This window comes from Oncorhynchus keta, chromosome 11 (genome assembly GCF_023373465.1).
Source record: "Oncorhynchus keta strain PuntledgeMale-10-30-2019 chromosome 11, Oket_V2, whole genome shotgun sequence".
NCBI classification, from domain to species: Eukaryota; Metazoa; Chordata; class Actinopteri; order Salmoniformes; family Salmonidae; genus Oncorhynchus; species Oncorhynchus keta.
Window position 1 is genome coordinate 9,804,534 of NC_068431.1, and position 14,160 is coordinate 9,818,693.

Below are 14,160 nucleotides of genomic sequence, written 5' to 3' on the forward strand. Positions count from 1 at the left end.
ACATTCACCATTCTTGACCATTTATTTCAGAAACAAATAATGCAACTCCCATCAAACAACAAATTGTAAGTGGTATATTTCATCAAAGCATATTACACACAAAAATATCAAACCCTTTTGAACGAAACGACAGCCACCTGCCACAGATGTACTGCACATCATGTGGCCGGGTAAGAAAGAGCCATTTAATCTCAAATTGTAATACGTACAACACTTGTGAAGTGAAAGTTTGGTGATTCAATCAGACTAAAAACAGCCACAAGAGGACCTTACACCTAATGAACAATGGTGGTGGTCCCAAAACTTTCTGAATCATGAATTCAGTCAGTGTAACATCCTGCAGAAACTCCTGGGTCCGGTTTCCCAAATACAGATTGAGCCTAGTTCTGGACTTAAAAGTATTCTCAATTGAGAATCTCCCATCTCAAGGACTAGGCTTAATCTGTGCTTTTATGTAGTCACAATATAAATACAAAAGAAAAGTAAATTGACTACATTAAATAATAAAAATAAAGCACACAAGCACCTTTCACACATTACATTTAAAATAGATAAAGTTCCACCTAAATCTGGCAACCCTAAAAATCATACATTTTCAAGTATACCGACTGTTGTGAGCAGGCAAATACATTTTATTTTCCAAATGCCTGTTAATCTCTAGTCTGAATGACACAAGAAGACCAGTGAGCTGGTGTAGTTGGTAAGGCAGGTGTCCAACCACCTAGTCCTACTGTTGTATGCAAGCTTTGTTCTACCTCAGCACAAATACACCTGTTCCAACTTATCTTCAGCCTCCAGACCAGGGATGGGTAAAACTGGCGGCCCCTTTAATATGCCCGCGGATCAAATGTTATTTTTAGTGACTCAGTCGGAGTTTCAATTTACTGTTGAGAGTTAGAATAGCATATACCAGAGCAAATTCTAAATTGTGTTGTGCAGCAGTTTGTCTTACTGTATTGTCAGTAACTGAATCAGTCAATAAGCCAATGTCAGCTAACAGTTTTAAGATTAGACTAATTTACCACCAGCCAGCCATCTAATCATGGTTAAATTACTAACAGGGGGACCCCCCAACTGATTTTGTAAGTCATTAAAAACAGGGTCATTAAAAACAGAACACATTTTTCTCCACCCAATGGGAAAATGAGAATTGCATAAAGTTAGAAAATTACCAAATCTTCTCTGCCAGTATTATCTAAGGCATGGAGGACCAGTGTAATCTTGGAGGCATGGAAGTTGATATGAACTGTCAGGAATGATGCAGTCTGTAGCACAAGACCAGTGAGCTGGTGCTGTCTAACATTGGTATCTTTTCTAGCTCACAGCATGCTGAGGAATTCTCTGACCTGTGTGGAAACCGGGGATGAAAAAAAAAACAACCATGTAAACCATAACAAATTCTGATTTGAGGTGAACTAAACAATCTCTTGATGACACAAGTGCAAACCAACACTAACCTTGTCCAGCACAGCTTCCTGCTTAATTCGATCATTCTTGAAGTCGTCATTAACATCCAGGACCAGGATAGGGATATCTTTCAGGTACTCAAAATCAAGTCTAGAAGTAGGAAACAATATCACACTGATAACATTCCCAAATTCCTAGTAAATGCCAGCCCTTTGACAAAATAAACCACTCGATCTATGCTGTCAAAATGGGACGAAAGACGCCATGATAGTCTAACACTTAATTACCAGCCCAGAAAAAAAACAAACAAGTGGCATATTGGCTAAAACACACTCAACAAAAACACAACATGTAAAGTTTTAGTCCCATGTTTCATGAGCTGAAATAAGATCCTAGAAATGTTCCATAAGCACAAAAAGCTTAATGATCTCAAATTAGTTTACATTCTTGTTAGTGAGCATTTCTCCTTTGCCAAGATGATCCATCCACCTGACAGGTGTGGCATATCAAGAAGCTGATTAAAGAGCATGATGATTACACAGGTCCACCTTGTGCTGGGGGGCAATAAAAGGCCACTAAAAATGTGTAGTTGTGTCACAACACAATGCCACGGATGTATGAAGTTGAGGGAGGGTGCAAATGGCATGCTGACTGCAGGAATGTCCAGCAAAGCATTGAATGTTCATTTCCTTAGCATCAACTAGTTTTAGAGAATTCGGCAGTATGTCCAACCGGCCTCACAACCGCAGACCGTCTGGCGTCACGTGGGTGAGCAGTTTGCTGATATCAACGTTGTGAACAGAGTGCCCAATGGTGACGGTGGGGTTACGGTATGGGCAGGCATAAACGACGGACAACGAACACAATTGCATTTTATCAATGGCAATGTGAATGCACAGAGGCACCGTGAGGAGATCCTCAAGGCCCATTGTGGTGCCATTCATCCGACGACATCACGTTATGTTTCTGCATGATAATGCACGGCCCGATGTCGCAAAGATCTGGACACAATTCACAGAAGCCGAAAATGTCCCAGTTCTTCCATGGCCTGCATACTCACCAGACATGTCACCCATTGACCGTGTTTACGATGCTCTGGACCCGCGTGTATGACAGCGTGTTCCAGTTCCTGCCAATATCCAACAACGTCGCACAGTCATTGAAGAGGAGTGGGACAACATCAAATCAAAGTTGAGGGTCGGAGCCGGTGTAGTACGATTCAATCTTAGCCTTGTATTGGCGCTTTGATCGTTCGGAGGGCATAGCAGTATTTCTTATAAGCTTCCAGGTTAGAGTCCCGTACCTTGAAAGCGGCAGCTCTACCCTTTAGCTCAGTGCGAATGTAGCCTGTAATCCATGGCTTCTGGTTGGGGTATGTACGTACATCCCACAATAAACAGCCTGATCAACTCGAAGCAAAGGAGATGTGTCGCACTGCATGAAGCAAATGGTGGTCACTGACTGGTTTTCTGATCTACACACCTACCTTTTTTTCAAGGCATCTGTGACCAAACAGATACATATCTGTAAGCCAAGGCATGTGAAATCTATACAGTGCATTACAAAAAAAATATTCAGACCCCTTCCCCACATTTTGTTACAGCATTTTTCTAAAATTGTATATATATATTTTTTACCTCAATCTAAAAACACTCCATAATTTTTTTGTAGATTGATTACGAAGTTTGGGACCACCAAGACTATGCCTAGAGCTAGCCGCCCAGCCAAACTGAGCAACCAGGGGAGGAGGGCCTTGATCAGGGAGGTGACCAAGAACGCAATGGTCAATATGACAAAGCTCCCGAAGTCCTCTGTGAAGATGGGAGAACCTTCCAGAAGGACAACAATCTCTGCAGCACTCCACCTATCAGGCCTTTATGGTAGAGTGGCCAGACAGAAGGCACTCCTCAGTAAAAGGAAACAAGATTCTCTGGTCTGATGAAACCAAGATTCAACTCTTTGGCCTGAATGCAAAGCGTCACGTCTGGAGGAAACCTGGCACCATCCTACGGTGAAGCATGGTGGTGGCAGCATCATGCTGTGGGGATGTTTTTCAGTGTCAGGGACTGGGAGACGAGTCAGGATTGAGGGAAGGATGAACGGCGCAAAGTACAGAGAGATCCTTGAAGAAAACCTGCTTCAGAGCGCTCAGGACCTCAGACTAGGTTGAAGGTTCACCTTCCAACAGGACAACGACCCTAAGCACACAGCCAAGACAACGCAGGAGTGGCTTCAGGACAAGTCTCAATGTCCTTGAGGGGCCCAGCCAGAGCCCAGACCTGAACCCGATCTAACATTTCTGGAGAGACCTGAAAATAGCTGTGTAGTGACGCTCCCCATCCAACCAGACAGAGCTTGAGAGGATCTGCAGAGAAGAATGGGAGAAACTCCCCAATAACAGGTGTGCCAATTTTGTAGCATCATTCCCTATAAAACTTGGCTGTAATCGCTGCCAAAGGTGCTTCAACAAAGTATTGAGTAAAGCATCTGAATATTTACGTAAATATGATCAGTATTTGTAATACATTTGCAAATATTTCAACGAAAAAAAACCTTGGTCATTATGGGGTTGTGTATGTATGTGTGTGTGTAGATTGATGAGGGATTTAATTTTTTTTTTTTTTTTTTAAATTCATTTTAGAATAAGGAGGCTGTAACCTAACACAATGTGGAAAAAGACAAGTGGTCTGAATTCTTTCTGAATGCGCTGTATATATATAAATATATATATATATAAATAAATATATATAAATGGGTGAACACTTACTGAGTACTGCGGTGGTACAACCAGCACTCGTGCTTATAGTGCAGCTGCTCCAGATATTCAATTGGAATTCCTTGTTCCTCCTCCCGTCCTCGGCGGTGCAGCCTCTGCATACATCTCTGAAAGACAGATTTCATTTTTTGGGTTCGTTTCTCTACCAGGCCGAAATATATAGACCATGTAAGCACTTCAGTATAATGTAAAATTGAAAATGAAATCCTCAAAAGATGAAAATTTAATTCTGGCTGTGTTAACAAAAAAAAAACCCAAAAAATAGAAAGTCATCTAACCACCAAACTGGAGTTCAAACACTTGTGAACTGAGGATGTAAAGGCTTTACTCACCTGTGGGTCAGCCCGAAGGTAGATCATGGCATCCAGCTCGATTTGAGACTCAAACTGAGAGAGCAGCCAACCGTGCCAGTCTTGGTAAATGGCCCATTCAGTCTCATTCATGTCCCCAGACTCAAATAGGTTGGAGGCAAATATATACCTGGCAAAAGAGCCACAATACAAGTCAGACTCAGTGAAATAAAGACAGACAGTCATACCACTACCACAGGTTCTCAGGTCTTATTCTGATTTTCCAACTAAACCAATCAAACACCAGACGGGTACACACCGGTCACTGTAAACAGAGCGCTCAAAGAACTGGACAGGTTTCTCTGCCTGTTGCATCTTTGCAGAAAGGGGCTGCAGCTGAGCGCGCACACGACTCAGACAGGCGTAACTCTGGAATGTGTAGGACCAGCGGCTAGGTTTGTCATACAGCATCTGCAGCAGGTTACCGCCACTCTTCTGAGATGTGCTGAGCTCCTGGAACAGGGAACACATAATTGTCAAGCGGAGGATCAATTGTCCAACATTGTGACTCACATGAATTTAACATTAAAATGGGATAACATTTTACATAACATTATGTACTGGACATAACATTGTAGTTACCTCATACTCATTGTCAGTGTTTTGAACGTTGCACCACTTCCCAATGGGCTCCGGTATGACCTCCCATTCTTCTGAAGACTTTTCTAAAATGTGCACAAGTGTAGACTTCCCTGCAGCTGCAACACATAGAAACACTTTTCAAGCAGTATCCCAATATAAAGATATTAGGGAAAACAAGACAAACATATATATCTTTTTTTTTAAGTTAGCTAGTTAACCATAATCATTTGCACTCTGCTATCAAGACATGCATAGCTAGCTCACGAGAACCCAAAGCCATACATTGGTTTAGGGCGGCAGAATCAATGATTGGTTTAGGGCGGCAGAATCAATGATTGGTTTAGGGCGGCAGAATCAATGATTGGTTTAGGGCGGCAGAATCAATGATTGGTTTAGGGCGGCAGAATCAATGATTGGTTTAGGGCGGCAGAATCAATGATTGGTTTAGGGCGGCAGAATCAATGATTGGTTTAGGGCGGCAGAATCAATGATTGGTTTAGGGCGGCAGAATCAATGATTGGTTTAGGGCGGCAGAATCAATGATTGGTTTAGGGCGGCAGAATCAATGATTGGTTTAGGGCGGCAGAATCAATGATTGGTTTAGGGCGGCAGAATCAATGATTGGTTTAGGGCGGCAGAATCAATGATTGGTTTAGGGCGGCAGAATCAATGATTGGTTTAGGGCGGCAGAATCAATGATTGGTTTAGGGCGGCAGAATCAATGATTGGTTTAGGGCGGCAGAATCAATGATTGGTTTAGGCGGCAGAATCAATGATTGGTTTAGAGAATCATGATTGGTTTAGGGCGGCAGAATCAATGATTGGTTTAGGGCGGCAGAATCAATGATTGGTTTAGGGCGGCAGAATCAATGATTGGTTTAGGGCGGCAGAATCAATGATTGGTTTAGGGCGGCAGAATCAATGATTGGTTTAGGGCGGCAGAATCAATGATTGGTTTAGGGCGGCAGAATCAATGATTGGTTTAGGGCAGAATAAATAAAAAAAATGTTAAAGGGCAGAGTACAACAGATACAAAACTTTTAAAAACAGGGCAGACGTTTGAACTGAGAATCTTGTAAATAAAACGTTGAGTTACAGTAGTCAGACAAATGTGACAATATCTAAGATTCTTCAGGAGACCAGTTGTGTCAAATGTAACAGCTAGCAACGACATGCTAAGCTAATCAAAGCAAGCTAGTTAGCGAAGCATTTTGCAACTTCTACTCATGTTGAATGAATATATAAAGCTAGCAAACTAGCTAGCAGTCAAATACACAAGTCAGCAAACATTTGCTTTATTGAAATGTTAAGTTGAATAACGTACATATAAAAGGGGGGGGGGGGACAATTATGCTGCCCCAGAGGCTCTTAAGTAATCTTAATCCAAATATACATTTATGCTCCCAAGGCAGTAAATTCCACTGTTAAATTAAAGTCACATGTGGTCCAACCACTACTACTCGAGAAACATGTAGTTTATTAGGCTACAGATTAAATACATTGACTTCACAGGGTGGAAAAAGTGCAAGGTAACAGATGAGTTTTGATATTCTTTTCCAATAAATATCGAGGGTTTTATTCTGGTGACATGATCATGGATGCCGTTTATCCGGAACCTAAACCCGACCTGGACCACGTACCAATACTAGGGTGGGCACACTATATAACGAATTTTTCGTAAGCAAACCATAAGTAGATATGAAAATGTATATTGAAACACATTTAGTTTGTGTTTAATTAGTCGGTACATGAGAATTTAACTGCACAAGGTAATCCCTCACAGCCTTTTGTGCGCAACAAGTCATTTTGATGGAAGCATCGTGGGAAAATGCTGTTTTTTTTTTGCGGTTGAGAATATTTGCATTAAAATATCTAATTGGATGGAAACCTAACTAGTGTAGTTATTTTTTCGCCAGCCTATTAATTTAGATAAATTGGCCATTACAACTAGATAACGTTAGGTATTTCGGATTAATAAAATGCAGGCAAAGATTGAGAATGTATTGTTTTGGCGCCAATACTTGTTTACAGTGAACAGTACACTTGCTGTTGATTCGGCGGGATGAGTTGAGTAAAATCAGACCAAACATGTTGGAGTTAAACATTCACATAGGTAGTTAACTCGCTATCTAATTTTAGAAATATATCGATAGCTAGCTCTCAGATTTGTGTACGTTAAAATGTGTAGCCAGCTGGCTGTGCAAACTCACCAATGTTTCCTTCAATGGATATCTTCTTAGTTCTTTTCTCAAAACTGTTGTCAAAACTTGGACTTGAACATATTCTCTTAGGAGGTGTTGCCATTATAAAGAATGAGATATTGGATAAATTATTTAGCTAGTTATGAACTCAAAACCTAGATATAGCCAAGTTACCGAAGTGAGCCCAAGGGACATTCAGGAGCAGAATAGCGCGATAATCAGATCAAATTGAATTCCGCGCCGAGGATATATATGTTACCACTTCCGGGGGTAGCTTCAATACTACATAACCCACAAGACACCGAACTACAAGTATTATTCAAGCTTCGTGTAGTTTGTACATGCACAGTCTCCTGGTGCATTAAAGCCGTGAATATAGAATACACAGAAATTCCTCAATGGAAATGCTCTCCATTGAGTCATGGAGATATCTATTCAACCCCATGCTTCAAAAATCACCAATTTCGTGGGTCTATAGCTGGTTTATAAAAGGCAAGTCTGATATTTTAGTAGAAAGAATCCAAGACCTTTATGGCTCACCCTGTACCACAAGGTCGTGTTCAAACCTTGGTTGAGCTCCTGCCCGGCTAGATGGACAGGCATCGCATTAAATCAACAAATGGTGGCGTGCCACGTCATCGACTGTGCTGTCGGGCACACCAGATTGCGATAACATATGATGTGGTAAACGGATATTTAAATAAAGTGAAGATGGCTCCGGAGGGGGTGGCTGCCGTCTTATCAGCTCTTAAATGCTTTTTTGTTTGTTTTTTCGCACTGTTCGTAATTTGTTTTGTACATAATGTTGCTGCTACCGTCGCTTATGGCCGAAAATAACTTCTGGACATCAGAACTGCAATTACTCACCTCAGATAAGAGAAAGAGTTTTTCTTCAATGAGTCAGAAGGGAGGGAGATACTACAGACACCCGACCAGGCCCAGATCCCAGTCATTCGCTGGAGAAGGAAACTGAGATTTTGCTGAAAAAGTTCAGGGTGCCTTGTGAGGATCAGGCGACGAGTGGCTAGTCTGCCTTTGCCTTCTGTCCTGTTAGCTAATGTTCAATCGCTGGAAAATAAATGGGATGAACTGAAAGCACAAATATCCTACCAACAGGACTTTAAAAACTGTCAAATCTAATGTTTCACTGAGTTGTGGTTGAACAGCGACATTAGGAACATACAGCTGGTGGGTTAAACACTCTATCGGCAGGATAGAACAGCAGCCTCTGGTAAGACACGAGGCGGGAGCCTATTCTTATAAGTAAATAACAGCTCACGGATCACCATATCAAGCTGAAGTCTCGGCAAGACGGGCTGCTTTCCTCCCGGGAAGGACTGCCCGTATCTCATGATAAGCTGTACAACTCCATTGTGTCCTACCTCCCAGAGAGTTTTCATCTGTATTTGGCGTGATCCTGTCTACATACCACCCAGACTGATACTGGCACTAAAAACCGCCACTCAATGAGGCTTCATGCTCACAACAAACAGAAACGCTCACCCAGCTCCACAGGAAGCTGGGCAGGTCCTAATCCAGGGGCACTTGACATCTCCGTCTTTACCTCATTTCTATCAGCATGTTAAATGGGCAACCAGAGGGGGGAAAACCTGTGCCATTAAACCCCACAGAGACATCCATAAAAAGCTCTCGCTTGCCCTCCATTTGGCAACCTTCCCTGACCATAATTCACCCCGCTCCTCCGCTACAAGCAAAAAATTCCACTGGCTTAAAAAGAAGTCAGTTGAAGCTCGCATCCGCTACAAGACCATGGTGCTTGCCTACGGAGCTGTGAGGGGAACGGCACCTCAGTACCTCCAGGCTCTGATCAGGCCCTACACCCAAACAAGGGCATGTTCATCCACCTCTGGCCTTCCTCTCCCTACCACTGAGAAGTACAGTTCCATCAGTCATTGGCCCAGTCAAAAGTGCATCAAGCTCTGGCCCCCAGTGGTGGAACAAACCCAAATCAGAAGCCAGGATTACAGGCAATCACCACCTTCCGGAGACACCTGAAACCCCACCGCTTTAAGGAATACCTAAGGAAGATAAGAAATCCTTCTCATGCCCTCCGACAAAGATTTAGATGACTATTGTAAAGTGGCTGTTCCACTGGATGTGGCAGGGAATGCAAAATTTGTAAGCACGCTCTGCCCAGTGATAAGAGCCTACCAGACTGCTAAATGACTTAAATGTAATGATGAAATAACACTGAAACCCTAGACCAGCTCCAATTTGCATACTGCCTTTAAAAGATCCACAGATGTTGCAATATCTGTTGCACTCCACACCACCCTTTCCCACCTGGACAAAAGTGAACACCTATGTGAGAATGCTATTCATTGACTACAGCTCAGCGTTCAACACCATAGTGCCCTCAAAGCTCATCGACAAGCTGGACCCTGGGACTAAACACCTCCCTCTGCAACTGATCCTGACTTTCAACCTCTCCCAGGTGGTCAGGGTCTGTAAGACCACATCCGTCCCTGATCCTCAACAGAGAACACTAAGGTAACGTGCTAAATGACTACTCCTGCATTCTCTGTTCAGCCATGAAGGCTGCAGGCTGGTGAGGCACAACTCCAACACCATCATTAAAACCCTAGACACAACAATTTGCATACTCCCCAAAAGATCCACAGATGTTGGAAGGAGATGCAGAGACCACCCTTTCCCACCTGGACAACAGGAACACCTGAGAATGCTATTCATTTGCTCAGCGTTCAACACCATAGGCTCAAAGCTCATCGACAAGCTAAGGACCCTGGGACTAAACACCTCCCTCTGCAACTGAGAGCTTCAAGTTCCTTGATGTCCATGTAACAGTATAACTTTAGACCGATCCCCTCGCCCATACCCGGGCGCAGAACCAGGACCCTCTGCACACATCAACAACAGTCACCCACAGAGGAAGCGTGCGTTCACCCCCTCCACAATTCTCTGTTCACCTTGCAGAGCCAGGCACAACAACACCATCATTCAATGTCTCAGATGACACAACAATGGTAGGCCTGATCACCGTTAACGACGAGACAGCCTATAGGAAGGAGATCAGAGACCTGGCCGTGTGGTGCCAGGACAACAACCTCCTGAGCACGCCCCCATTCTCATTGACGGGGCTGCAGTAGAGCTGGTTGAGAGCTTCAAGTTCCATGATGTCCATACCCGGGCGCGAACCAGGGACCCTCTGCACACATCAACAACAGTCACCCACGAAGCATCGTTACCCATCGCTCCACAAAAGCCGCAGCCCTTGCAGAGCAAGGGGAACTACTACTTCAAGGTCTCAGAGCAAGTGACGTCACCGATTGAAACGCTATTTAGCCCGAACACCGCTAACTAAGCTAGCCGTTTCACATCCGTTACATCCACATCACCAACAAACTAAAATGGTCCAAGCACACTAAGACAGCCATGAAGAGGGCACAACAAAACCTGTTCTAAACAGCTTCTACCCCCAAACCATAAGACTCCTGAACATCTAGTCAAATGGCTACCCAGACTATTTGCAGTGCCCCCCCTCTTTACATTACTGCTACTCTGTGTTGTCATCTATGTATAGTCACTTTAATAACTCCACCTACGTGAACATATTACCTCAACTAACCGGTGCACCTGCACATTGACTCTGTACCGGTACACCCTCTATATAGTCTCGCTATTGTTATTTTACTGTTGCTCTTTAGTTACTTGTTACTTTTATCTCTTATTCTTATCCATATTTTTTTAAACTGCATTGTTGGTTAGGGGCTCGTAAGTAAGCATTTCACTGTAAGTATTGTTTCACTGTTGTATTTGGCGCATGTGACGAATAACATTTGATGTGATTTGATTTGAAAGGTCAGAAACTGTCAGCTGTGGTCAAATTCACCTACCTTGGTAGAGGAATTTATTGCGGTGTTCACATAGTCAATGAAACAAACATCAGGATCGCCAAGGCTAGTGCAGCCTTTGGCCGTCTGTGAGATTTGGTGTGGGAAAGGACAGGCATCAAACTGGAAACAAAACGGTTTACCAGGCAGTCACATTACCGACCCTTACTTATGGCTGGAAATCCTGTCTACCAGTCTACGAACGCTATGCCAGGAAACTAAGTCACTTTCACCTGAGGAAGCTCCTGAGGATCAAGTCGCAGGACAGAATCTCAGACACTGTAGTTCTCAACGGTGCTGACATGATGAGCATTCCCACACTGCTTATGAAAGCACAGCTCAGATGAGCGGGCCATGTGACCAGGATGTCTGTATCCATCACCCTAAGAAGATCATTTCTCAGTCATTTCTCAGATTTATCTCACATGAATTTCCTACGTGGAGAGCGATTAGACCTCGTTTCATTGGGCTAATTAGTTTTGCATCGCCCAGTGCCCATTGATCCAAAAGTTAAATTCCTACCCACCCGGGGTACTGGAAGATGCAAAATGAACTTGCCCAGTAATTCATGATGTAATGAATTAGAAGTCTAAAGTTTGGGCGAAAGCAGTCCCCCTGTTCAAGCCCAACTCCTGCTGGTCCCCACTGCCTATCAGTCTGACCACTATATACAGTGCCTTGCGAAAGTATTCGGCCCCCTTGAACTTTGCGACCTTTTGCCACATTTCAGGCTTCAAACATAAAGATATAAAACTGTATTTTTTTGTGAAGAATCAACAACAAGTGGGACACAATCATGAAGCGGAACGACATTTATTGGATATTTCAAACTTTTTGAACAAATCCTAAAAACTGAACAATTGGGCGTGCAAAATTATTCAGCCCCTTTACTTTCAGTGCAGCAAACTCTCTCCAGAAGTTCAGTGAGGATCTCTGAATGATCCAATGTTGACCTAAATGACTAATGATGATAAATACAATCCACCTGTGTGTAATCAAGTCTCCGTATAAATGCACCTGCACTGTGATAGTCTCAGAGGTCCGTTAAAAGCGCAGAGAGCATCATGAAGAACAAGGAACACACCAGGCAGGTCCGAGATACTGTTGTGAAGAGGTTTAAAGCCAGATTTGGATACAAAAAGATTTTCCAAGCTTTAAACATCCCAAGGATCACTGTGCAAGCGATAATATTGAAATGGAAGGAGTATCAGACCACTGCAAATCTACCAAGACCTGGTCGTCTCTCTAAACTTTCAGCTCATACAAGGAGAAGACTGATCAGAGATGCAGCCAAGAGGCCCATGATCACTCTGGATGAACTGCAGAGATCTACAGCTGAGGTGGGAGACTCTGTCCATAGGACAACAATCAGTCGTATATTGCACAAATCTGGCCTTTATGGAAGAGTGGCAAAAAGAAAGCCATTTCTTAAAGATATCCATAAAAAGTGTTGTTTAAAGTTTGCCACAAGCCACCTGGGAGACACACCAAACATGTGGAAGAAGGTGCTCTGGTCAGATGAAACCAAAATTGAACTTTTTGGCAACAATGCAAAACGTTATGTTTGGCGTAAAAGCAACACAGCTCATCACCCTGAACACACCATCCCCACTGTCAAACATGGTGGTGGCAGCATCATGGTTTTGGCCTGCTTTTCTTCAGCAGGGACAGGGAAGATGGTTCAAATTGATGGGAAGATGGATGGAGCCAAATACAGGACCATCCTGGAAGAAAACCTGATGGAGTCTGCAAAAGACCTGAGACTGGGACGGAGATTTGTCTTCCAACAAGACAATGATCCAAAACATAAAGCAAAATCTACAATGGAATGGTTCACAAATAAACATATCCAAGTGTTAGAATGGCCAAGTCAAAGTCCAGACCTGAATCCAATCGAGAATCTGTGGAAAGAACTGAAAACTGCTGTTCACAAATGCTCTCCATCCAACCTCACTGAGCTCGAGCTGTTTTACAAGGAGGAATGGAAAACAATTTCAGTCTCTCGATGTGCAAAACTGATAGAGACATACCCCAAGCGACTTACAGCTGTAATCGCAGCAAAAAGTGGCGCTAGAAAAGTATTAACTTAAGGGGGCTGAATAATTTTGCACGCCCAATTTTTCAGTTTTTGATTTGTTAAAAAAGTTTGAAGTATCCAATAAATGTCGTTCCACTTCATGATTGTGTCCCACTTGTTGTTGATTCTTCACAAAAAAATACAGTTTTATATCTTTATGTTTGAAGCCTGAAATGTGGCAAAAGGTCGCAAAGTTCAAGGGGGCCGAATACTTTCGCAAGGCACTGTGTACATATATATATACATGTACAGTGGGGAGAACAAGTATTTGATACACTGCCGAAACAGGCGCAGTTAATACAGGTAATGAGTGGAGAACAGGAGGGCTTCTTAAAGAAAAACTAACAGGTCTGTGAGAGCCGGAATTCTTACTGGTTGGTAGGTGATCAAGTACTTATGTCATGCAATAAAATGCAAATGAATTACTTAAAATCATACAATGTGATTTTCTGGATTTTTGTTTTAGATTCCGTCTCTCACAGTTGAAGTGTACCTATGATAAAAATTACAGACCTCTATATGCTTTGTAAGTTGGAAAACTGGCAAACTCGGCAGTGTATCAAATACTTGTCCTCCCCACTGTATATATGGAAAACCATCCTATTATTGAGTGGATATAATGTAAAGTGGATTTTACAGGTGACATCAGTAAGGGAGCGTAGCTTTCACCTAGATTCACCTGGTCAGTCTGTGTCATGGAAAGAAAGGGAAGGGAAAGGGGATACCTAGTCAGTTGTACTACTGAATGCATTCATCTGAAATGTGTCTTCTGCATTTAACCCAACCCCTCTGAATCAGAGCATGTGTTCTTAATGATTTGTATACTCAGTGTAAATTAATAAATTGTATTTGTGCATATTCAAACAAATTATGCAATCTTATGAAGTCATTTGCC

At 42.8% G+C, this 14,160-nt stretch overlaps 1 protein-coding gene across 1 annotated transcript; it reads right to left on the bottom strand.

The window, feature by feature from the left end:
* Positions 1-8: 8 nt before the first annotated feature.
* zgc:110540 (deoxynucleoside kinase) lies at positions 9-7,898 on the bottom strand. Its single transcript, XM_035779617.2, has 7 exons — positions 7,326-7,898; positions 5,116-5,231; positions 4,793-4,986; positions 4,516-4,663; positions 4,175-4,290; positions 1,458-1,557; positions 9-1,346 (listed from the first exon to the last, which is right to left on the bottom strand). The coding sequence occupies exons 1-7, from the start codon at positions 7,417-7,419 to the stop codon at positions 1,320-1,322; spliced, it is 795 nt and encodes a 264-aa protein (XP_035635510.1). The 5' UTR covers positions 7,420-7,898; the 3' UTR covers positions 9-1,319.
* Between the last annotated feature and the right edge of the window lie 6,262 nt (positions 7,899-14,160).

Excerpts from the sequence above, each read along its gene's own strand:
- zgc:110540 (XM_035779617.2), bottom strand. The coding sequence starts at position 7,419 with ATGGCAACACCTCCTAAGAGAATATGTTCAAGTCCAAGTTTTGACAAC. Across the intron at positions 5,232-7,325 it reads ATCCATTGAAGGAAACATTG|CTGCAGGGAAGTCTACACTT; the intron begins GTGAGTTTGCAC and ends TATGTGTTGCAG. Across the intron at positions 1,347-1,457 it reads AGGAAGCTGTGCTGGACAAG|GTCAGAGAATTCCTCAGCAT; the intron begins GTTAGTGTTGGT and ends GTTTCCACACAG.